This window comes from Rhinoderma darwinii, chromosome 3, assembly GCF_050947455.1.
Source record: "Rhinoderma darwinii isolate aRhiDar2 chromosome 3, aRhiDar2.hap1, whole genome shotgun sequence".
Lineage (NCBI taxonomy): Eukaryota > Metazoa > Chordata > Amphibia > Anura > Rhinodermatidae > Rhinoderma > Rhinoderma darwinii.
Genome location: NC_134689.1, coordinates 288,724,551 through 288,750,912, shown reverse-complemented (window position 1 = coordinate 288,750,912; position 26,362 = coordinate 288,724,551). Strand labels below are relative to the sequence as shown.

The 26,362-nt window shown below is 43.0% G+C and overlaps 1 protein-coding gene and 1 long non-coding RNA gene across 3 annotated transcripts in view; one reads left to right on the top strand and one right to left on the bottom strand.

The window, feature by feature from the left end:
* The first annotated feature begins 4,463 nt into the window (after window positions 1-4,463).
* Window positions 4,464-26,362, top strand: part of SECISBP2L (SECIS binding protein 2 like) — a 57,548-nt gene continuing 35,649 nt past the window's right edge. The window contains exon 1 of the mRNA XM_075858030.1: window positions 4,464-4,739. Within this exon, the coding sequence (XP_075714145.1) occupies window positions 4,722-4,739 (18 nt within the window). The 5' untranslated portion in view covers window positions 4,464-4,721. The remainder of the gene's footprint in view (window positions 4,740-26,362) is intronic.
* Window positions 11,454-23,574, bottom strand: LOC142748098 (uncharacterized). Of its 2 annotated transcripts, none has more exons than XR_012882138.1 (3): window positions 23,470-23,574; window positions 20,607-20,874; window positions 11,454-12,109 (listed from the first exon to the last, which is right to left on the bottom strand). It is a non-coding gene; the product is annotated as an uncharacterized LOC142748098 (long non-coding RNA). The 2 variants fall into 2 exon arrangements; XR_012882139.1 differs by having other exon boundaries at window positions 11,454-12,056.

Genomic DNA, 26,362 nt, shown 5'->3' with positions numbered 1-26,362 from the left:
TGTTTCCTGCGAAGGTTCCTGTTTGCATCCTGCTACCTGATACCAGTCTGCATCTCACTACCTGAATCAGTAAGAATCCAGCTACCCACTACCAGCCTTTATCGACCTACCTGCTGCCATTCTGTATCCAGCTACCTGCTATCAGTCTGTATCCAGCTACCTGCTACTAGTCTGTATCCAGCTACCCTATATCAGTCTGTATCCAGCCACCTGCTACCAGTCTGTATTCTGCAACCTACTGCCAGTCTGTATCCTGCTACCTGTTACCAGTTCGTATCAAACTACCTGCATCCAGTCTGTGTTCTGCTTCCTGAGACGAGCTTGAGGCCTTCTACCTCTTGGCAACTTGTGTCCTGCTGCGAGCCTGAAAACCCGTTACCTATTACGTACTGTGACTTCAGACCTACACCTGCCTGCCAAGGTATCACCTGCCAGTGCCTGTACCCACGGTGTACATCACCGTTGTCTCCTGGTCCGCTAGGCCAGCTGCTACTGATACCGGGACCACCTCAAGAGATAGTGACCTGGCAGTCTCCCTGCAGCGAAGTCCAGATCCCCGTAGGGGAGTTAAAGGGTGAATACCGGGGAGGTTACTTAGATAACATCCTTAGAGGTGGCCCTAAGTCAAACCGGTTGAGTAGCTGTGGGTCCACAACTTGCTCTTCATTACACCAGTATATTTTAATAGTTCTGAATTTTATGGACACGGGTTAAATGTGCATCAGTGTGTTTGGTGCAAATTTCTAATTACTTTTTGTTAAAAAATGTTTTACTTTTTGAGATACAGCTGCTTTGTATCCTGTATACAGAGCAGCTGTATCTTGCGCTGAGACCTGAATCCATCAGGTCAGCGGGACTACGGATTAATTAATTAGAAAGTTGCACCAAACACACTGACCTCACATTTTTATTAAAGGAAAACAAAAATGTTTTCAAAGGTGTACATAGACTTTAAGCTCTGCCTCTGGTAAGTCTTAATAGCAGGACCAAGATGGCAGACCTGGGGGCCCTAATTGGGAGCCCCTAACCCCCTCGGTCTAACTGCTTAGACGCTGCGGTCGATATTGACGTTGGAATCTAAGTGGTTAAACAGCGGGGATAGGCGTTATATCTGATCCCAGCCATTATAGCAGGGTTTCAGCTGTAATACACAACTAACACCACCTGTGTATGGAGCAGGCTTAGCTCCTGAGCCTGCCCAAATCCACCATCCTGCTAGGACGTATATTCACGTCCTTTTCAAAGGCGGGTGACTAGATTGTTAAATGGGATGGGAGGTCTACCTTAGGCCGGATTTACACGAGCGTATTCGGTCCGTGTATAGCCTTACAATGAGAGGCTAGAAAAATCAGGCTAGTTCAGATTAACATGTATAGATACAGGGTGATTCAAAAAGGATGATGCAAAATGGTAGCCTCGATATTCATATCCGAGAGAATATAACACAAATTTATTAACATGAAAAGAAACAGTATCGATCCAAGTTTTATCCATACACTACAAATGTTCAAAGTGATTTCCATTGGTGACACGGCAGATGTCTAGGTGGTAGTCCAATTCTATCCAGAAGTGTGCCAGCATATCCTCGGATATGGACTCCATTTTTTCAGTGATGCGTTGTCTCTATTCGCTCAGATCCTGTGGAAGGGTGGGCAGATACACTGAGTCCTTCATGTAGCCCCACAGAAAGAAGTTGCAGGGGGTTAGATCTGGCGATCGTAGAGGGCGGCGGAACATTGGTGAATCGTTGTTTCCGGCGCGGCCGATCCAACGTTCAAGTACTGTTTCATTCAGGTATTGGCGAACATCCAAATGGAAATGCGGAGCTGCAACATCCTGCTGATAGAGGAAGATCTGCCAAACGTAGTCTATCTGTGGCAAAAGCCATTCTTTTAACATTTCCAGGTAGGAGTTGCCAGTTACAGTATTCTCTGAAAAAATAGAAGGGACCGTAGACATTGCGCCTGCTCATTGCACCGAACACGTTTACTTTGGGTGAATCCATCATGTGCTTGAAAATCGTTTTTCTGTGGCACAAATTCTAATGTTGTGGGGATTGACTTTCCCACTGAGGTGAAACGTAGTCTCATCGCTGAACACCAGCCTGTCAGCAAATTCATCCTCTTTCAATCGGCTCTGCAAGTCAATGCAAAAGTCACCGCGTTTCGGTTTGTCGTCTGATTTCAGCTCCTGAAGAAGATGTAATCTGTATGGCTTACAAAGCAGACGTTTTAGTAAGATACGCCATTCCATGGTTTGTGGCACCTGTAGTTCCATACTAGTCAGCCTGGTCGACTTTCTAGGACTACGCTTGTACACGGCTCGAATCCTGTTCTCTGTCTCTTCTGAAGTCTTTGGGCGGCCTGGACTTTCCCCATGACATAAACACCCAGTGGTTCTGAATTGCTTCACCCAACGCAACATGCAGTTTCTATGCGGAGCACATTTACCATTTATTCTGAAAGTTTTGCTGTACTATCACCACAGACCCCGTTCTTACAAATTCCAACACACAAAAAGCTTTTTCTTGCTTCGATGTCGCCATCTTATGTCGTAAACGCATTTCAAATTTGGCTCCTGAAAATGAAAGCTGTGCTGTGATTGGTTGCTATGGGCACTAAGCCAGTTTTACTTTGATTTTCAGTCATGGGGCATTTACCACTGATGTTACTTTAACTGCAGGCCTTTACTTATACACCATCCTTTTTGAGTCCCCCTGTATATGTGTGATCAATACAAAGAACTAGCAGAAGATTTATTCATTCTAAAAACCGTGCAAAGGACCAGGGGACATTCATTGCGTGGGGAGAAAGGAGATTCAGACATCAATACAGGAAAGGGTTCTTTACAGTTAGTCAATCTTTGGAATGCCTTTTCCCAAGAGGATTCCCCTCATGGATAAACTGGGGTCATAGTTAGTCATAGTCCGGTGTATTCTTTGAACGCTCCTATTAGCCATACAATAGAATAGCAAAAAACTGGATAAACGGCGCTGCTTATGTAAAGTACGGTTTATTGGAAAGGATGCTACGCGTTTCAGCGCCGGACCGGCGTCTTCATCAGGCATGTCAACATGCCTGATGAAGACGCCGAAACGCGTAGCATCCTTTCCAATAAACCGTACTTTACATAAGCAGCGCCGTTTATCCCGTTTTTTGCTATTCTATTATATTACGTTGGCATCTCCACGGGAGTTGCGTCTGGGATTGGCAGCAGCTTATCGATACAAATTACATGCCGGTAATTTGCCACTGAACAGGTGAGCATTTATGTACCTTTTGCTCCTTTAAACTATTGATTCCGCTACTTGGCGCCGTGTCTTTTGCTCTTTTCTCTAGTACTATTAGCCATACGGCAGAATATTTTTATTTTATGTGTTACATAGAGCAGCATAATCTCATGGCCGATCAGCTTTAAGTATTTCCATGACGTATTCAGTCAGGAATGTAGGAAGTATCATATTACTATTGTTCTGTAGGTATCAGGTTGTGGGTGACCTGAATATGTGGTTGTCACCGTTAATAGATAAGATGGTGTCAAATTTGTATGAACATCATGGATTTAAAATGTCTGTTGAGAAGGCCATGGACAGGAGTTTTCATCCTGCGGACAGATGGACCATCGATCAGTTGTGTGACCGCACTTTTGGCTGGTATTACCACAAACATTTCCAACTATGCAGTTAAATATCTCCAGATGCAGCAGAGAAGAAAAAAAAACCCTGTCCTTTTCTAACATCCAATCTGCTTTTGATCAGAACTCCTTATCATATTACGGTTGACTACAGTCTGAAAGGATCCAACACGACAGATCACGATTTGCGTTTATTCATATTGCATTATGGGGACACATGAAATCCCGTCTACATGCTGTTTCGGCGCCTGTAAATGATTTAACAATTGGAAAAAAATCTGAACTAAAACCTTGTGGTTCTACAGAACTGAACGCAGTCTATCGTAGCATTCTCTGGCGATCTAATATATGATTTAGTAGAACCGCAGGGGTCGGGTTATTTATATGGCCATAATAAGGACGCTAAAACGCAGGCGCATTAGGCCTTCTTATACTGGTCTTTTTCAGAATATGATTATTAAAGTGTCCCTCCATTTATAATCCTATTCTAATTAATAGGACCCGTGCGCAATATTATCCAGGCGTCGCGTCGCGCCAGCGTGACTGTTGCGACACAACTCTATTTACCTATGACTGTAGAAGCCCTTTAATTCATTAATTGGTCACGCAATATGAAAAAATAGGAAGACAAATCTATAGGTGGCCATTAAATTACGAGAAATTCCACCGAAACTGGCTAGACCTGCCAGCAAACATCTAATGTCTACCGTCACTTTAGTGCAGGCTGCCACAGGGTCAAGCGCTACTGCAGCGGACGGCTCTACATCGCACGCCTAATGACAGCGGCTTCGCGTTCAGCTGAATGAGGACCTGGCCGGCTTCCGTCACAGCTGACTCCCTGTCACAGAATTCTCTGCTCCGCCCAGAGCCGCGGGTTCGGCGGGTGTTACGTAGCTGGGCGGCTCGGGTTGGGGTGTGGACTGGTGCCGAGCAGAGGGAGCTACAACCCCGGTACAGTAAGGAGCAACACTGGCAGGAATAAGATGGGAGAAGCTGCTACCAGTAATTTACCCTCATAGGCCGAGTAGACGCAGAGACCTGAAGAGACCCCGCTGCCAGGCCGCTCCTTCTAGTTAGGCCCAGGAACCATGGAGATTAACGAACAGGTACACCCAGCAGCCTCCTTCACTACACCCGCTGCTTTATTTGTCTCAACCACACTACACCTGCATTCCACCTTCTATTGCCTTACACCTAACTCTGCGCCTTGTCTCTGATTGGTCAGTGGAGATCTTTAACCCTGTAGCTGCTGCTGTGACCCGGGGACACCCGGCTGTACTGTCCGTTCTAGCAGTGTGTAGTATTCCTACCTCCTGGTGTATCTTATAACCCTGTTCCAAACTGTCCAGAGCTGTATTGTATATATGAATGATTGATACATGTGATTATGATTGATACATGTGATTATGATTGATACATATGTGATTATGATTGACACACGATTATGATTGATACATGTGATTATGATTGACACCTACGATTATGATTGACATATACGATTGATACATATGATTATGATTGATACATGTGATTATGATTGATTACATACGATTATGATTGATACATAGAATGATTGACATCTATTTGAGTCATTAGGAAACATTGGAAGTTGTATGCATCAGACATGATGGCTGGGGGTTCTCTGTACATCTGTACATCATGTCCGGCATCATCTACTCCATCTCATCTAATTGTTTTGATTATGGAATATAATTGGAAACTATTGATCCTTTTTTGTTTTTTCTTTTATAATTCTTTTCTCTCTAATAGCATTCTACCAGTCGTAGGCTGGATATTTCTGTACAATAATAGACTACATAGAAAGGATGATCACTAGTGCCCAGTGACCTGCATCAGCTTGACTTCTCCGTTACTAATTTGATGATATTCAGGTCTATAAGATCATGACCTGACTGAAGGCATGCAGATTTCTGATGTGCTCGCTAGTAGGGTTTCTAGTGTCAAAGCTTATAAGGTGTTTAAAGGAATGTATCATGCTTGTAAACTTTTTGTGCAGGATCTTGTCAGATCTTGAAGTCTTGATGAAGTGTCAGATCTGACAGGTGTCACCTGGTAGGACTGGTGCTGGTCATAGCTGTACAAGGAATGCTTTGCAGCCGCTTATCTGTACTGGATACAAGCGCTAAGAACTTCCTTCTACATCATGAGTTTATATATTTATACAGTTGAACATCCTCATCACTTGAAGTCAATCATCTGACATTGGTCTGTAACCAGGGACTACTGCTCTGTGGCTGTTTGGACATGCTGGGAGTTGTAGTTTTAACAAGCTGTGTGTGTCTTATTTCTATATGATTATATGGTTTTGCAGATACGTAATTCATGTTTTACTTGTTTACGGTATTTTCATGGGCAGACAAGGAAGTAATATCTATTTCATATATGTCACGGTCTCCTTAAAATAAAGTGAGATTCCAGCTTAAAGAGGCTCTGTCACCAGATTTTGCAACCCCTATCTGCTATTGCAGCAGATCGGCGCTGCAATGGAGATAAGAGTAACGTTTTTGTTTTTTTAAAAACGAGCATTTTTGGCCAAGTTATGACCATTTTTATATTTATGCAAATGAGCCTTTCTTAAGTACAACTGGGCGTGTTTACAGTAAAAGTACAACTGGGCGTGTATTATGTGTGTACATCGGGGCGTTTTTACTTCTTTTACTAGCTGGGCGTTGTGAATGGGAGTGTATGATGCTGACGAATCAGCATCATCCACTTCTCTTCGTTACCACCCAGCTTCTGGCAGTGCAGACACACAGCGTGTCCTCGCTCGTCCGACACGATGCAGGACCTGGGGCAGGAAGTGTCTGTGCACTGCCAGAAGCTGGGTGGTAACGAAGAGAAGTGGATGATGCTGATTCGTCAGCATCACACACTCCCATTCCTAACGCCCAGCTAGTAAAAGAAGTAAAAACGCCCAGATGTACACACATAATACACGCCCAGTTGTACTTAACGTTAAACACGCCCAGTTGTACTTAAAACAGATAAAAAACACGGCGCCAGAAACTGCAAAATAACGATATAAAGCCCCAGGGGCAAAGTATGGTAAACTGCTCACCTAGGAAGGTGGACACCGGTTAGGATGTCATAAAGGTAGGGGAGCTGCTGCCAGGTCCAAACACAAACAAACCAAGTTTGTTGTCGAGAAATAGTATATCCAAGAGAGAAAATGGGACCAAATTGCGGCGCTGCTCAGGAAGGACGTCAGATGAAAGAGGATGTAATAAATAGAATTTATTGATAATGGAGTAGGCTACGCGTTTCGACGCCGGACCGGCGTCTTCATCAGGCCAATGTGTACAATACAATAAAAGCTCCTTTATATGCATGAGGGAATTTAACAACAAGATGAAAAAAACCGCCAAAACGGCGGGTCAAAGGTCACACACAGCGTTTGTCAAATGTAAACAAACAGATTCTAAAAGTTACATAAAACTATACAAATGTAATAACATGATATAAACCATTTGATAAATATATTAAATATATTCAATATATTACAACCTATCTTAAACAAGAAAAACATAAGATGAATTTTTGTAAGGAAAAGGAGAAACTAAGGGATGGCCGGTGATATGCAGAGTTGGAACGCAAAGCGGTTCACCACAATGGGTTGAGCCGCAGGGTGGACCGCAAACAAAAGGGGTCGATTTGTGAATGAATGGACTGAAAAACAACAGGGGGTTGGTGAGTCAAACGCAAACAGTTCAACGTAGGGGAGTGAGCCGCAAGGTGGACCGCAAACAAACGGAGTTGATTTATAAATGAATGGACTAGACATCAATGGGTCACATGGGGTAAGGAAATAAGAACCGCCGTCTTATACCAACTTTTTTACCAATTTTTATACTAATTTTATAATATTACGGTCCGCAATACACTCTCCCATCATCATCCTTTTAAGTGGTTTGGAAAACTTTTAAATACTCACTGTGTTCCGGTTCTTTCGCCCTTCTAATCCTGCGTTTTAACATCACAACGGCGGTTCTTATTTCCTTACCCCATGTGACCCATTGATGTCTAGTCCATTCATTTATAAATCAACTCCGTTTGTTTGCGGTCCACCTTGCGGCTCACTCCCCTACGTTGAACTGTTTGCGTTCCAACATTTGCGTGCCACCGGCTCCTCTCTCCCGTTGCTCCTTTCCTGTCGCTTTTGCGATCCAACATTGTGACGACAGTCCTCTCCTACACTTCATGTGACTCACCAACCCCCTGTTGTTTTTCAGTCCATTCATTCACAAATCGACCCCTTTTGTTTGCGGTCCACCCTGCGGCTCAACCCATTGTGGTGAACCGCTTTGCGTTCCAACTCTGCATATCACCGGCCATCCCTTAGTTTCTCCTTTTCCTTACAAAAATTCATCTTATGTTTTTCTTGTTTAAGATAGGTTGTAATATATTGAATATATTTAATATATTTATCAAATGGTTTATATCATGTTATTACATTTGTATAGTTTTATGTAACTTTTAGAATCTGTTTGTTTACATTTGACAAACGCTGTGTGTGACCTTTGACCCGCCGTTTTGGCGGTTTTTTTCATCTTGTTGTTAAATTCCCTCATGCATATAAAGGAGCTTTTATTGTATTGTACACATTGGCCTGATGAAGACGCCGGTCCGGCGTCGAAACGCGTAGCCTACTCCATTATCAATAAATTCTATTTATTACATCCTCTTTCATCTGACGTCCTTCCTGAGCAGCGCCGCAATTTGGTCCCATTTTCTCTCTTGGATATACTACAGTTGTACTTAAGAAAGGCTCATTTGCATAAATATAAAAATGGTCATAACTTGGCCAAAAATGCTCGTTTTTAAAAAAAAAAACAAACGTTACTGTAATCTACATTGCAGCGCCGATCTGCTGCAATACGAGATAGGGGTTTGAAAATCTGGTGACAGCCTCTTTAAGGCCTTATTCACACGAACGTGTTATACGTCCGTGCTACGCGCGTCGCATGGACGTATGTTAGTGAATGGGTCCGTTCAGACTATCAGTGATTTTCATGCAGTGTATGTTCGCTGCGTAAAACTCACTACATGTCCTATACTTGCCCGTGTTTCGCGCAGCACGCACCTCTTGAAGTCAATGGGTGTGTGCAAATCGCGCACGGCACATTAAATAAAACATGAATGAAAACAGAAAAGCACCTCCTGCTTTTATGTTTGTAAACATAAAACCAGAGTATCATAATAATGCCGGCTGCGCAAAAATCACGCAGCCACCCACCATATGCTGATGACACACATCCGTGTGAATAAGGCCTAAAGAAAAGACTTCCCCATATTTTGTATTCATGTTTTGTTTTGTCAAGAAAGATGCATCAAGTACAGAATCACCAGCATTGCTCCGGCCGTGGATTCTGGTCTAGGAGGGAGCCCCAATGGAGCTACATGGAGGGGGGGGGGGGGTGTGTAGCGCTGTCAACAGGGTTGGGGTGTGTGGGGCGCTATCTACAGCAGAGGAATCCCAGGCCAGTGCTCTGGCTGGGGATTCCGGTCCTGGGGGAGCCCCACGGGAGCTATCTACAGGGAGGGCGGGGGTGTAGCGCCGACAAAAGTGGGGTGTGTGGAGCGCTGTCTACAGGGGGGGGGTTACACTACAGGGGACTGTCGGGCCACTGCTCACCTACCGCCAATGCGTCGGCAGCGTGGGAAAAGGACTGACGTTGTGACGGAGCGCTCCTCCTTCCGTCTGCTCTCTCCTCTCCCTGTGGGCCGCAGATGACAGCCTCAGGGGCCGCATGTTTGAGACCTCTGGTCTAGATAGTACAGATCTTGTGCTTGCTACAGAAACAACCACATTCAGATGAATGGAACGGAATTTGTTGCAGAAATTACTGCAACAAAATCTGCAACATGTTCAGGGGGCCTCAAGGCTACCTACACACGTGGTGAATTCTCTGCAGTAGTTCTGCAGCAAAATCCGCAGTGCACATCCGGAGCGCAATAAGCACGCTGTGGATTTGAACATCTGCAGATTGCTCTGATTTCAGTGCTGAAAATTCAGCAGCAGCCGCCGTATGGGGATGAGATTTTTTAAATCCGCTGCAGGTTTTCAGTTTGCAAATCTGGATAGAAAATCCTAAAAAAAAATCTACTATATGTGCAAGGGCCGTAAGCAGGCTGAAATCATTTTGCGAAGTCTTCTGTATGGCTTTGTTCACATCTTTGTCGGAGGCTTTATTAGGGGCCTCTGTCGTTTTTTGTCCGGCAAAATCATTCACATCATGACTGAAACCTATGGAACTTATTAAAGTCCATAAGTTCCGTCGGGCGCTGATGGTTACCATCATGCCACGGATCCAGTGACTCTGGTGTTTTGTTTCCTATGACGAAGAAGAACAATGGAATACCCAAATGCAGATGTGAACGAAGCCGAAGGCTCTGTTTACACCTCCGTTAGTTCTTTTTCATCAGACTTCAGTTGCTTTTTGACAGTCAGAATGCTTCAGTATTGTATCCAGCAATTTTTTTTTTTTATACCTGACGGAAACTTGGTTGATCCATTATAAGTCAATGGAGAAAAAAAGGTATAGTCATATCTGTCACGGCTCCTGTAAAAACGGAAATGATGAACAAGTGTAAACCGAGCCTAGTGACAGGTTTTCTAGCTTCTGTGTTCTGACCAGGTTGTACAAAGCCCTGGTTGGGAAACACTGGTGTATGGTGAGATTTAGGCTGGGCTCCCAAGGGGTGGATACGCTGCGTAAAAACATTGTGGTGCGATTTTTCAGACGGAATTTTCGCTGCGGGGGAAAGCCGTTCATACGTAACTCCTGACATCCGCTCCAGCCTCCCTGGATGACGTTTCAGGCCATGTGACACTGCAGCCTGTGATTGTCCATAGCGGTCACATGGGACGGAACGTCATCCCAGGAGGCCGGACTGCATGAAGAAGGAGGGCGTTTTGGGTAAGTATGTTAATTTTTTTCTTCCGGCGTTTCGTTTTTTGCAGCGTAAATGCTGTGATTACGCCGCAAATACCGCAACGATTGGCTTTCTGTTGCGGGTTTTGCATCCCCATTGAATTCAATGTTGAAAGCCCACAATAGAAAATGGACAAAAACGCAGCATAAATTGACATGCTTCAGAATTAAATTCCGCACCGCAGGTCAAGTTATTAACGTTTACGCTGCGTTTTTACCCGGCCATAGGGTATGCTCCTACACACAGAATACGCTGCAGATTTTCTGTAGCAGAATCTCTAGAAAAACGCTGGTAAATCTGTCACAGAAATCTGCGCCAAACGGTGCGTTTTGCCTGCTCATATTGCTGCGGAAACGCTGTTTTACCTACGGATTTAATGTTAAACGTTGGTCATAGCAAAGTATATGTGCACCTGCGGTTTTTACTGCGTTTCCGCTGCCTAAACGCTGTAAAAACCGCAACAACGTAAATCTGCTGCGGAATTTCTGCTCCCCATTGAAGTCTATGGGCAAAACATTTTCTAAATCTCATTCACTTTGTTGCTACTGTAAATGCTGCTGAATTTCCGCACAGAATTCTGTTACGGAAAGTCTTCAGCGTTTACGCTACGTGGAAACCCGGCCTTACTTTCACATAGGTGTTTTGGTCGGTGTAAGCTAAAACCAGGAGTGGAACCTACACAGAGTAAATTGGAAAGAATTGCATCTCTCCCCCCGTGTTTTAGAACCCCTCCTGGTTTTGGCTTCTAAATACTGACGCAAAATATTGCCATGTGGGAGTGGCCTAAGGCTGGTCAATGGTGCTTGAAGTAGAGGAATGTTCCTTGTTTGGTCAGCTGTACTTGGCCAGACTGACGTTGAAAGATGTTAAAACGTTTCATTTATTATGAGCCAAATAACTTTACATGGTATATACTACACGCTGACAAGTATGTGTAACGGGAAAAGCCCAACAATACCTGTCCTGGTAGCTTGGGGCGTCCATTTGATAGCGTTGTATATTACCGCTGACCTTTTACGTATGTAACATATCGGTGATTATCTATAGGTGGTTGTTCTTGTTTCTCCGAGCGTGTTGCTTTCCGGTTTGACTACATGGCTAGCATTCTTTACACTGCAGTCACTTAAGGAAGTGTATGATACTGAAAGTCTTTAAATAGAATTTCCCTTCTGATTGGAGATAATTTTGCTTTGCATTGAATTCCACATGCCTTTTTTCGGCGGTTTTTGCCATGTTACCACTGCCTGTGGATTTCTAAAACTGCTAATGCTCTTGGGATGACGGCTGAAAGGCATTCTGCTTCTATAGTGTGGTGGGTTATACAATGCTCTACATTTACCAACACCCAGCTGAATGGAAATGACAATAGACAAAAGCATTTTTATATACAGTTCCCTGTCCATGGGGGCAGCTTCCCAGCCTGTTCCTGCTAGTGACATCTTCTGTGTGCATCTGTCTGTCACTGGTATCTACACAAAAGACAAAGCCTGGGGTTCATTCACAAATGCATAAGTATACAAACCTGTAATAAAAAAACGACAAATGTATAGAAGTGTTATTACATCTTCAATTCTGCTTTGTCACTATTATCTAATAACTGATGTGCATCAAGGGACTTTGAACACATCTTAAAGAGACTCTGTCACCACATTATAAGTGGCCTATCTTCTACATGATGTGATCGGCGCTGTAATGTAGATTACAGCAGTGTTTTTTATTTAGAAAAACTATCATTTTTGACGGAGTTATGACCTATATTAGCTTTATGCTAATGAGTTTCTCAATGGACAACTGGGCGTGTTTTACTATATGACCAAGTGGGCGTTGTGGAGAGAAGTGTATGACACTGACCAATCAGCGTCATACACTTCTCTCCATGCATTTATATAGCACATAGCGATATAGATATTTGCAGCCACATACACTAACGTTACTGCAGTGTCCTGACAATGAATATACATTACCTCCAGCCAGGACGGGATGTGTATTCAGAATCCTGACCACTTCTCTGCAATTCTCTGTGATTTACAGCACAGCATGCGTAGTCTCGCGAGATTACGCTGTAAACTGTCATTTACAGCGAGATCTCGCTGTGTTGTCCTGTAATCTCACACAGACGCTACAGAAGTGGTCAGGATTCTGAATACACTTCCCGTCCTGACTGGAGGTAATGTATATTCATTGTCAGGACACTGCAGTAACATTACAGTGTATTTATGTGGCTGCACATAGCATTATAGCTATATCGCTATGTGCAGAGTAAATGAATGGAGAGAAGTGTATGACACTGATTGGTCACTGATTGGTCAGCGTCATACACTCCTCTGTACAACGCCTACTTGGCCAAAAAGTAAAACACGCCCAGTTGTCCATTGAGAAACTCATTAGCATAAAGCTAATATAGGTCATAACTCCGTCAAAAATGATCGTTTTTCTAAATAAAAAACACTGCTGTAATCTACATTACAGCGCCGATCACATGATGTACAATATAGGCCACTTATAATGTGGTGACAGAGCCTCTTTAAACCCCCTCCCCTCCTTCTCCTCCAGCTACAGTGGCACAAAACTTGTACGCATGACGGGATGGCACACGTTTTTAACTAGTTACAGAAGTGTGGCCAGCTGTCAAGCGTAGGGAACCGTCAACAGCAGCAAGACTTCTTGTTGACCGTATCCCTAGAGCAACAAGGAATTTTCAGATGGCGGCGTAGGGAAACACCTGGACAATAACCGGATAATATTTCATTACACAGGCAGAAAGGTTAGCCAATATTACAGTCATTTGTGGCTCCTACATTGGGGAGCTGCTGCTTTGGTTGTGCTTTTTGTCTTCTGCAAAATTGCTATGGATAGAACAAGGTAATCGCCAGTTATCATCTTTCCCTGACTAACACATTTATATTAAAGGGTAACTAAACTTTAAAAAAAACTTTTGACATGTTATAGTGACATGTCAGAAGTTTTGATCGGTGGCGGTCAGAGCTCGAAGACCCCCAGCAATCACTAAAACAAAGCGGCAGAAGCGCTCTATTGTACTGGCTCAATAGAAAGCCGAGTGGGCAGTGTACTGGCTCAATAGAAAGTCTATAAGTCTGTACACCGTTCGCTCGGCTTTCCTCGGAAAGCCGATCAGAAACAAAGCGGCACATCGTTCACCCGAGCTCTTCTGCCGCATCGTTTTAGCGATCTGCGGTGACATGTCAAAAGTTTTTTTAAAAGTTTAGTTACACTAGCAAATTATTGTATATTACAAAGTTATATGATTTTCCATTGTACTCTAAGTTTCAATTCCTCACCATTTTGAAAGAGCTCTGCTGGCTGTAAGTGAATAGGGACATTTTTGTTTATATCTACTGGCTGAAAACCTGTACAGACCTAATACTTCTCACAACGGAGAGTTTGCTGCAATTGTATCCAATCTAGGCAATCTTCCGTGAGCTAAATAGACTGGACAAAGCAGATTTGTTTTACCTACGCTGAGAGTAAATCAGGACAGTAGAGGGGTTTATGCTGCTGATGTATTTGGCCCCTATACTAGAAACAATTGTATCAAACTCCCAGCTGGGAGAATTATTAGTTCTGTACAGGTTTTCAGCTTCCTGTTTAGGGCCCCTGTACACGGGTTGGATTTGCTGTGGAAAACTCTGTAGCAAGTTCAACCCAGATACCGCAGGGAATTCTGGCCATATTTCCATACCCACGGCCGCCATCGGGAATTTCTGGGCCCCATACAGCGAAGATGTCTGGGCCCCCCCTCCATTACCGGGGGTGGGCAATGGAAAGTGTGGCGCTCACGTTTGTCTGTTATACACATTAACTGACTTTGGTGCTGATGTCAATTACAGTGAAGGAAACCATGGAGCCGGCAGTGACCAGTTAATGATCTGGATTTTGATAAATAGGGGGATACGTCGCCCGGGGAATGGCCCAGGGGAAGCTACTGAAGTCACTGTCCATGAACAGGGCTGGAGCCTTCTACCAGCGCTCTGCCCAGGGACTATGGCGCTGTTCCTGATGTCCATATACGTGAAGTGACGTCCGAAGCTTTGCAAAGCCTGAGTACACGGCCGGAGCGCCGGCAATGCTCTGACCAGGGATTCCGGCCCCGCAGAATCCCCTGATGTCACTTTACATATATGGACAGTGATGTCAGGAGCTTTCCCAGGGACATAGTCCACAAGTGGAGCACTTGTGATGCTGCCTGGGGACTCCCAGCAAAGTCTACTACGCCATTTCATCCTTCAAAAATAAGGTAAACCGACGTCTACCAGCCCGACGGAGGCTAAAAGGAGATAATGGAGCCCTGTGAATTATCGTCTACGTTGTTTATAATGTACGTTAGGAGATTTCCTGACTACACGATAAACTTAGGGCAAGACGATGTGAAGGGGGAAGCGCTTGTGAGGAAGTAAGGAGCACTAATGCTCCGCTCTTACGTTGCCATTAAAGTTCAATGTGTTTTTCAACAGCAAAAATCTGAGGCTTACCCTTTGATTTCTGACACAGATGTGCTACAAGCGTGTAGCAGATCCGCACGAGAATAAGGCCTTGTTCACACAGTTTTTTGCCGCATTTTTTGCAGCAGAAACCGCGTTGGAACCGCGGCAAAAAACAGCCGAAATCGGCTCCTATTGATTTCAACGGGAGGCGAAGGCGTTTTTTACCCGCGAGCGGAAAAAGAAGCGACATGCCCTTTCTTCGGGCATTTCCGTCTCTGACCTCCCGTTGACATCAGTGGGAGGCAGAGAAAGCTTGAAGGAATTTCCATTGTCATTCAAAGATGCCTATTCTCGGCTTTTCCATGTAATATAAGTCGCATGCTACTTATTGCTGTGCTGGATTTCTTTTCATGGTGCGGACAAAAAAACACGTGAATAATTTTTTGCAGCATGTGAACTGGGTTGCGAAAACCTCATATGCATGTGATGCAGAATCATCGTCATCGGAATCCGTATCCAATCCAACACGTGTAAACAAGGCCTTAGGGTGAGTTAAAAAAATCTTCTGTTAGGCCAAATACACACGATACTTATTACATGCAAATTTGTCGCGGGTATTTTCATGCGGCAAATCTGCAGTGTAATACAGGACCAGCAAAGTAAATGAGATCAAGAAATCTCATCTACATGTCGCTTTTTATGCACAAAAATTGACCTGCGGTGCGTACTTGAAAATATGCTACATGTCACTTTATCTTGTGTTTCCGCTTGCGAATTGTTTCTGACTAGTTGAAACAAAAAAAAAAGAAAAAAATCTGCAGCATAAAACCTGCACCTTTTTCCGCATCAAAATGTAAAAACCGCACCTAAAAGCATATAAAAAAACTCACTATTAGGTGCAGATTTTACCTGCGGTTTTGATGCTGATTTTGTGCACCAAATTCCTCAATGTGTGCGTTACGGAACTTGCTAAGGATTTACAGCAAATTAACCCTTTACATTGTAAAGGATGAAATACGTTACAATTCTGCAACATTATAGGCATGCAGCTGATTTAACCCCTTCCTTCCTCCTCCATTTTTCAGATTTTCACTTTTGTTTTTTCCTCCCCACCTTCCAAAAGCTATAATTTTTCTTATTTTTCCGTATATTGTCATTTGTAGTGAATTTTCAGTGCGCAATCCACTCAAAAAATAGGAGACAAGTGAGTGGCCTTATTCAGACGTCCATGTTCGGTATGTGATATACGGACCATGTGTCGGCCATATTTCCCGGACCGACCACAGTTCAGGGAGCCGGGTTTCTAGCATCACTGTTATCTATGATCATAGGAGTCCCTCCCTTCCTGTGGCAATACTGTCCCCGGTCCCGTACTGGAAGCATCATTACAGTATGGGGCAGTATTCCCACGGAGAGGCAGGGACTCCAGGCATCATTGATAACTGTGATGCTGGGGTCCGGCTCCGTGAATTGTGGTCGGCCTGGGAAATTCGGCCGATACATGCTCCGTATATCACGGACCAAACACAGCTGTCTGAATAAGGCCTTAGTCTAGTTACACAGTGCCGTCAAATCATATTTTTTTTTTAGCCACAATTTTTGCAAAATCGCGGCAAAAACGTGATTTGACCGCACTGAGAATATAGCCTAACAGTACTATTTTTTTCATGTTTTGTGTCCTTTTTTTATTATGCAATTTTCGTAATCGTGGCACAAATCACACGGTTTTGCCACGATTTTTTTTATAATCTCGGAAAAACTGCGCCATTTTTGCAGAGATTGTGAAAATCTTGGCAAAAAAATGCTAGGAAAACGAAAAAAAAACAAACATTTTAACATACTTTATATATTCTACAAGTGGGGTCAGGAAGAATGGGAATCACGATGCAGGGGGGGGTACTCACCAGCCTGCAGGTCCAGTCGGCGGTGTAGAGAAGGTGCCAGCTGAGGGATGGGATCTCCACACGGAGCTTCTGCTTACATGCTGCAGCTTCCACGTCCAGTTCGTGAAGCAACAGCTCTGCAAGGGCAACCGCGAGCGTTGCAAGGGGATGTGCTGCGAGGGGGGGCCCGCGAGCGTTGCAAGGGGGGTAGCGAAATTCCGGGGGGGATACAACAGCCCGGCAGGCCCCTTTTCTTCAGCTATGTGGCCGAGCCCCTGACTGGAGTACTACTAGTACTGCCCTGATGGTGGCCCTGTGCATACCAACTAGTGTTTGATTTGGTGTGGACTTTTGGCCAGAATTTGCCGCTGTGGCTACCAGGCTAGATTAATATTTGCCTCCCCCTGATCTCCCATACTGATGAGTCGCTCCTCAAAGGGCTGGTCTCAGTGCTGCTGCCCTTTTGGGATGAGGTTTTCTCCTATGTGGCCATTGCACCTGTGATTGGCTGCAGTGGTCACATGGGATGAAACATCATCCCAGGAGGCTGGCAACACTGAAACAAGATGGGGAGGAGTGATGCGTCGCTATGGGAATGTCAGGAGCAGTGAGTGCTTTCTTTTTTCTTTTTTTTTTTTTACATACTTGCGATTTTTGCTATCAATCCGCAGCTTTTCCCGCGGCTAAAATTGCAAGACTTTCTATTTGTTTCGCGGAATTTCACTTCCCCTTATTTAACTCAATAGGGATAGTCCGCGAAATACATGCAACCATTCCACAGCATAAATTGACGTGATGTGATTGAAGAAATTGACCTGCGGTGCAGATTTTTTTAACAGAAATTTTCAGAAGCGTGTGGAGATTTTTAAAATCTCATTTACTTTACTTCTACTGTATTACTGTGACCTCAAATATGGATGAAAAATCCACAGCGATTACGCTACACGTGCAGGGGCCTTACTGACAGTAAGTAGAGATTTAGAAAATGAGAAAGAGAAACATAAAGAAAGTTGACATAAAGGAGGATGTGAGATTTAACTGCAATGACGCATGAATTTTGGCGTATGAGAGGTGATCGGCTCTAATGGGTTTGGCCAGTTTAGACTACCTGTGTCCCTCAATGGTATTCCGATTACGGGGCACCCTCACGATCAGCTGTTTTTGCAGTAAGCGGCTGCTGAGTACCCATTTCAGTCAATATAGAGGACTGTCCCAACGACCATTCTCCATTACATCTATCTAGGCTCAATTCACACACAGCGTTTACACGTTTTTGGTGGTGTTTTCGCAGCTCTTATTTTGGACCTTTTTTATTTTTTTGCGAAAAAACGTGGTGGCCAGATATTAGTTTAAAGGTATATAGTGAAATATTAGCATTTCCTCACCTGTTCCATCCTCAAACAATTGTCCTCTTTACTCCCAAGAGTCATGAGTTGTAATCTGGCACAAATGTGCCGATACAAGCAAATATTTATCATATGTTTATATATACCTTTTATAGGTCTCCAATTACCCACAAATTCTCCAAAATTGTTCCCTGATGGGACAGTTATGAAGTGTCAGTGTTGTGCTTATTTTATGCAATATTTGGTGCTTAGAAATAACGCTAATTGTGTGTGATAGAAATTGTTGTATCCCTGGAGTTTGTCCGTCGGTGGTGCACGGTACCCCACCATCTAGATATCACTTTCTGGATATTCCAAGGTGATTTTTGTGGATTGCTTGTTTGATTCAACCCTTGTTGTGTAAGGGGGATTTGTAGTCAAAAGAATTACCCAGAGTATTTTAATCTTAATAATGAATAAAGGTGATGTTTTATGAAGAGTTCCCACTTTTGTGATACTACTTGTTTCTTTGAGGAACCCACATATTGATTTCAGTGATAATATGATTGGTGTGTAGCGTTTTTGAGTTCAGTGGCGTTTTTTTTCTTCAAAGCACGGCATGCACTAGCTATGAGGGTTTTTTTTCGGGGATTTTTCCTTAGACTTTTGGATAGGACTCTAAAACCGCATGGAAGAATTTATTGTACCAAATGTCTCCAAATAGATTACACCATGCTTAAATTAAGATTAAAAAATACCTAAATTCATGTTGGTTTTTTTTTCCCATGCCTTTTAAAACACTGAAAAAAAGTATGTGTGAGGGGCGGCTTATAGGGCATATGAGAAGGGGTTGTCTAAAGCAGAGTGTTCCCATACCGATGTCCAATAGAAACTATGAGGAGGTAAGTCAGTAATTATTGGTTACATGATAATCCCGCGGTGCTCAGATGAAAAAGTACAATACTGCTTTGCTTAGGCTAACAGTGTGAGTGCAGGGAGAGCTGCTGGTAATTATCACCAACTTCTCCCGGCATAATAAAAATGATGTTTGACTTTTTTTCTTTTTTTTTTTTTTGATAGAAAAATATTTTTCCGTTGTTTTTTTGCAAAAAAAAAAAAAACAACAAAATTGTGATACAAATAACTGTAAACACTGTATATTACTGTACCCTGTCCTTCCTTTCTTATTTATTTTTCTTCTTCATCCGACCTTTATGTGCTCATTCCTCCCTTCATTTGCCTTTGCTCTCCTGTCCTTGTCTCCCTGTTTTTGCCTTCCTGCTGCTGGATTCTTCTTGTACCTGAGTTCAAACCCCCCGCTATTCCACACCAATAAAATATACAAAATACAATATAACAAGGTGAATAAAAATAATAAATATCGCAAATGAGATATTTAATTTAAACCCTTTCGGGACGTTTTTTCCAATTTTAATGTGACTGTTAGGGGCTAAGCAATGTAGTTATGGGCACTCCATATGAAAATATTTGGCAAGGTTTGTAAAGGGAAATATTTTTTTAGATCAGACAACTAATTGATGATGTTCTAATAATGAGAAATATATTAAAATTAGTAAATTAGATAAAAGACAAGAGGGCACTGAAGCCCATCCTGAATAATTAAAAACTATACATAAGCTAGTTTTTGATGCAGATTTTTTTTAGCCGAATCCAGGATAGAGGAATGGTAAATATGAAGGAAGGATTTATACTTTTTCTTCGTGTTGGATCCACTTCTGGCTTTGGCTCAAAAAATGTAGTCAAAAACTGCATGTGTGATTCCAGCCTTATATTACCGTACGGAGGCAGAGAAGAGAAGACTATACATTTTAATAATAAAGTTCAGACAAATCTGAAGGTAATAGAATAAGTAGTAAGTTCTTGTAGAGCAAACGAATGCAGATTTATTCAGTCTGGAATGTGAAGAGAAAGCAGACACTGACATTCGTTCTCAGTCGGCAGTTCATTCTTTACCACATATTCATCTTTTACATCTCTACACTATTTTACAAATTATCTCTTCACATAACCTCCATTATTTGGAGGTAATGCCAGGAAACTGGCATAGAAATGTGATAAATAACTGGGTTCGGGCAGGCGCTATTGGTGTATTGGGAAACAGTTTAGGCTCCGGCTACACAACAACAAGTTGTGGAGGAACAGCTGTAAAATCTTAGTGCGACTTCAATTGTTCCTTATGCGAAGAAAGTCGCAAGCAACCTTGTGACTATTGCAAAATTATGCGACAGCCACAAGGTCACTTTTTCCCTCCTAGGTGACATTCATAGGGATTTTACAGCGATTCATGCATAGCCTCAGCCTAAATGGCGCACAGTTATTTGATATATAACAATGTACACTTCACCTACATTTACGTTTACATTTTTTTTCTCTATATTTCCTGGTGCAGAAAGGACAGCTCAGATTTATCATCATGTATTATGTTCAGAAACATAAAACTTTGTTTCCGTTTCCCTGCAATTTTTGTTTTGGACTTGTTCATAAACTGGTTCTTCCTCTCTATGAATAGCACTGTTTGACCTGATGACTCCGTTCTAGAATTGAATGGTTGTTAGTGACAGATATATTCTTGCTGTGGAGAGCCATATTTATTATTTGATCCGCAGGTTTCCAGAGCTAAAAGGGAAAAATAACAAAATACACTAATATTATAATCGTATATATATTTTCCAGTATAAACAATATAACAAATTAGACGTGCGCACAGGAGTTGTGATCTGGGATTTGTAAGTGGAAAAGGTTTTCCAGTGGAGTAATAGTATGGATGCCAGATGTAGTTAGAATAGAACTGGAAATGTCTTTTTAATATTTTTATTTAATTTAAGGAATTTTGGATCTGGACTTCTCATCAGGGCAACCCCTTTCCATAAGATAACTACAATCCCAACTAAAAAAAACACCATTTTATTGTTAATTAAAAGTGTCCAGTAACATCTGATGCCAAAGAATACCCAAAAGAGGGGACCCCAACAATATAGCCCGAAACAACTAGATATCAGTATCGGCAGATAGTTCTACATAAGGTATCACAATACATAAGTCACGATCACTCCACGGTAAATATAGAGTGCAACAGGTCTCTTAAGATAAAACCATTTATGATGTCTGGCACTTAGACATTGCATTAGATATCCAAAGGAACACAAGTCTGTGGAACGAATACATAACAAAAATAACCACCTGATGCAGACATGACAAGCCAATATGAGGAGTCATTCTCTTCAGCATCTCGACGGGCGTTTTGCCACCTATGTCATGACGTGCCAGAGGAATGCTGAATTGGAAAAGTCCATGGACGCATTGACCACGTGGGTCAAGCACCACACAATTCTTCTGCATCAAAGAACGCCAGCCAATGCAGACACGCGTATCCATGCACAGTGGGAACTGCCGTAGTTGACCACTTATGCACTTCTACAATCGCCTAATTCATATCTAATGTAAAGGGCAAAATAATGTGTGTGTGTGTGTGTGTGTGTGTGTGTAAAAAAAAAAAGGGTTTATTGCACGACCACTCATATTACCTTAAACCCATTTCCATATGCCCGGTTAAGGCATTTGAAGGCCATAGAGGAGAGGATCCCCTGCTCAGGACCCTTGTATTATCCAGAGTGAAGAGCCTATAACATACAGCAACTTTCGCTCTGCCAGGCCTGGCCAGGCCATTCTTTTCAATAACCAGCATGTAATACTGCTTTAGGATTATGCACTTTTTTAATGTAATCTTTTATTAGAAGTAATGTGAGTAAAATTGTATAATAGGCTACAAAGAATGTCACCTTCTCCGATTGAAGCTGCCATTCACTGGATGTCCATCAGCTGTAGTGTCATGTAGTGCGGGGGATCACCCACAATGAGGTCCATATGGTGTAGTAAGGTGTATGGAGAGGGTTGTCCTGATGGGACAATCCTTAGGCCTCATGTACACTTCAGTTTTTTCCTTCAGGGTGCTATCCGTTTTTGTCACTGATAGCACCCTGAACCCATTAATTTCAATGGGGACATGCACACTTCAGTTTTTTTGACGGTCCGTTGCTCCGTTCCGTTCCAAAGTAGAGCATGTCCTACTTTGGTCAGAGAATCCGTGACCGTGAGGCCCATGCAAGTCAATGGGTCCGTCAAAAAAACTGAAGGCACACGGAAGGCATCCGTGTGCCGTCCGTGTGTGACGGAGCCGTTGCCTAGCAACCGCCGGGCGGGCAGAAAAACAGAAAAATATTACAATAACTGATAGAGAAAAGAGGCTGCTGATTAAAAATAAAATAAAAAGCATTTCATACGTACCCGGTCGTTGTCTTGGTGACGAGTCCCTCTTCTTCCTCCAGTCCAACCTTCTTTTGTGCCGCGGCAGCCTGTGATTGGCTGCCGAGGCCGCGGCAGCCTGTGAATGGCTGCCGAGGCCGCGGCAGCCTTTGATCGGCTGCCGCGGCGACATGGATTGAACGTCATCGCTGGAGGCCGGACAGGAGGAATGTAAGTATGAACTTATTTTTTTTATTACATAAAAATTGTATTTTCCGCGCGCCGAGCATGGTACTGTCACCCTGGACAGTACCATGCTCGGCGCACGGAAACACGGAGTGCACACGGGAGTGCACACGGACACCACACGGCCGCTAAAACGGGTTCACGGACCCGTCAAAAGCGGCCGTGAAAACGATGACGTAAGTGTGCACGGTAGACAGGTTTTCGGGGTAAATAATGCCACATATAGTCTACATAAAAATTAGGTAACTTTGCAAATCTTTGCATTACTTACCTTGTACTAATCCTGAGTTGCATCACGTTTACTGCTTCTTCTCATCCAGGCCTACACATTTCTGCAGGATTTACCATTCTTTGCTGGGTCAACATCTGCATAGTTTTGGCCTTGTGCTTTGAGTTCTGGGAATTGCATTTTCTACACCAGGCACTCTATATGGCTAAAAGTATGTGAAAACCCTTCCTAATAATTGAGTTCAGGCATTTCAGCCACACGCATGGCAAACAGACTAATGAAATCGAGCACACCGCAATGTAATCACCATAGACAAACATTGGTACAGTATTAAGGGTCGTACTGAAGAGCACAATGGCCCACATTTATCAATCAGTTTACGCCAGCTTTTGTTGTAAAACTGTGCCTGAAAGAAGCACTCCCACAATTTTTTTTATTTTCTCGACCGTTGGGAAGGCACATTATATAAATTGTGGTGCAGGTAATTTTCTTACCGGTGGCTGTATTTGTGAGTTATCCACTCCCTTCTGGTCCTCCGCTGTGTCATGTGACCAGCAATAGGACTCTCCAACTGCCACAGCGTCTCATGTGTAGACAGGAAGTCAGTTTCTCCAATCATTCTTATCAGACTCACATAGAGGCTGTGATAGTAATGACTAGAGGAACTGACTTCCTGTCTGCACATGAGGACTGTGGCAGTTGGAGAGTCCTATTGCTGGTCAATTGACAGCTGAAAACCAGAAGAGGGCGGATAACTCACAAATACAGCCACCGGTAAAAAAAATTACCTTCACAATATACATAATGTGCCTCTAATGGTCCAGAGAATTAAAAATTTGGTGGGAATGCTTCTTTTAAAAAGTTGTAAATCACGGTGCAAATTTGCAACTTTTCTCGAACTTGCTAGATTTGAAAAGTGCTGAAAAGTAGGACTGGTTTTCAGGGAGTTGCTATGGTCTTAAAGTTTAAGAAAATGTTGCAAAAAAAGTTTGTAACTTTTAGAACAACTGCACACGATGCGTATTACGTGCAGACTTGCTGTTAGGGATCTGCCAGGTACTACGTCTAGGTATACTCCTGGGATTAATCAATCCACACCTGAGGCCAGACCTGTTCGACTGACACCATCTCCCACCAACCAGGGTGGCAGGCTCAGGAGTGGGAGAGCCTATCGCGGCCTGGTCAGTCGGAGTTAGCTCCGCCCCCTGTCCTTTATTACCTGCTGTGTTCTCCTCAGTGCTTGTAATTCTTTTGGATTCCTGGCCCCACTGCTGCTTGCTCCAGCCTGCTTCTGCCGTGCTTCTGCCTTGCTGCTGTTCTGCTTAACCCGCTTGCTTTGCCTCCGGCTTGCTTCCTCCTCCGTGCTCACTTGGGTATACTCCACTTCATCCTGGTCCTGACAACTCATTCACCGCTCCGTTCCCTCGCGGCGTTCCGTGGGCTACTGCCCCTTCCCTTGCGTGTTCCCTGTTTGTTCTCCCGTGCACTTAGACAGCGTAGGGACCGCCGCCCAGTTGTACCCCGTCGCCTAGGGCGGGTCGTTGCAAGTAGGCAGGGACAGGGCGGTGGGTAGATTAGGGCTCACTTTCCTTTCACCTCCTTCCTGCCATTACACTTGCAGCATGGATTTTCATCACAGTGGCAGCAAAGTAAATGAGATTTCAAGAAATCGCATCTACAAGTTGCAGATTTTTTTTCTGCATGTAAATTGATCCACGGTGCATATATTAAAATCCGCAGCATGTCAGTTTATCCGTTTCCGCTGGTGAATTGTATCTCACCAGTTTTAAAGAGGCTCTGTCACCAGATTTTGCAACCCCTATCTGCTATTGCAGCAGATAGGCGCTGCAATGTAGATTACAGTAAAGTTTTTATTTTTAAAAAACGAGCATTTTTGGCCAAGTTATGACCATTTTTGTATTTATGCAAATGAGGCTTGCAAAAGTACAACTGGGCGTGTTGAAAAGTAAAAGTCCAAGTGGGCGTGTATTATGTGCGTACATCGCGGCGTGTTTACTACTTTTACTAGCTGGGCGTTCTGACGAGAAGTATCATCCACTTCTCTTCAGAACGCCCAGCTTCTGGCAGTGCAGACACACAGCGTGTTCTCGAGAGATCACGCTGTGACGTCACTCACAGGTCCTGCATCGTGTCAGACGAGCGAGGACACATTGGCACCAGAGGCTACAGATGATTCTGCAGCAGCATCGGTGTTTGCAGGTAAGTCGATGTAGCTACTGTAATCTACATTGCAGCGCCTATCTGCTGCAATAGCTGATATGGGTTGCAAAATCTGGTGACAGAGCCTCTTTAAAGAAATAAAAAACTCCCCAAAATCCACGGCATAAAACCGCACCTATTTACACATCAAAATTTTAAAACCGCACTTAAAAATGCATAAAAAACCTCACTTTTACGTGCGGATTTTACATATTGAATTGCTTGCATTTACCTGCACCACATTCCGCAACATGTGCATGTAGCCTCAGACAGTGTAAAATGAGCCAGATTTATGAGCGCTATCTAGTGAATAGAGGCAGTCTCTTTTGGACATGGATCTCCCCATCATGGCAGAGCGGCTGCTTCTTTGCTGGTCCAGTTCAGCTCTGCCATTGACTGATGTCACGACAGGGAGTGGTTTGCCCCTATAACTGGGGCTCCTCTGGATACACCAGTTACTGTAGATAACTGCAAAATAATAAAAAAAAAAAGTTTAATAAAATAATAGTGTAAATGTCCCCAGAGGTTTTTTTGAGTAAAAGTACAAGAACTGTATGAAATAAAACGCTGCCAATGCAAACCATTCATCCGAGACACTAACTATATAATATTATATATATATATATATATATATATATATATATATATATATATATATATATAGTTCTAAAATGAAAAAATATAGAACCCATTTTAATTTAAACTCAATTTGTAAAACTTAAAGAATAAATGTTTTACTTTTTTGTATACTTTACCCCTAATAAAACATCAAAAAAATAATTCTCAATTTATTAAAAAACAGCCTTATGTATAATGAAAAAGATGGCACGAAAATTATGTTGGTAGCACAACAATTGAAAAAAAAAGTAATGGTTATGTTTAAAATACCACGTGCACAGAATTACTAAGTGTCTGGCCATTAAGGGGTTAAACATAAACATTGTTTAATGAGAAAATAATTGGCACACATTGCACCCAGCGGTAAATAGATTTCTGTTCTGGCTTGTGTTATTTACCTCTTACTTCATCCACCCCGGACAAGCTTAGAATGACTATTTTTATCCTCCTATGGATTACAATGATGTCATGGAGTTAATCTTGTTAATAGAAATAATAGTAGGTGTGCTCAGAATGTATAATGATGGATTATATCTAGACCTTGTAATA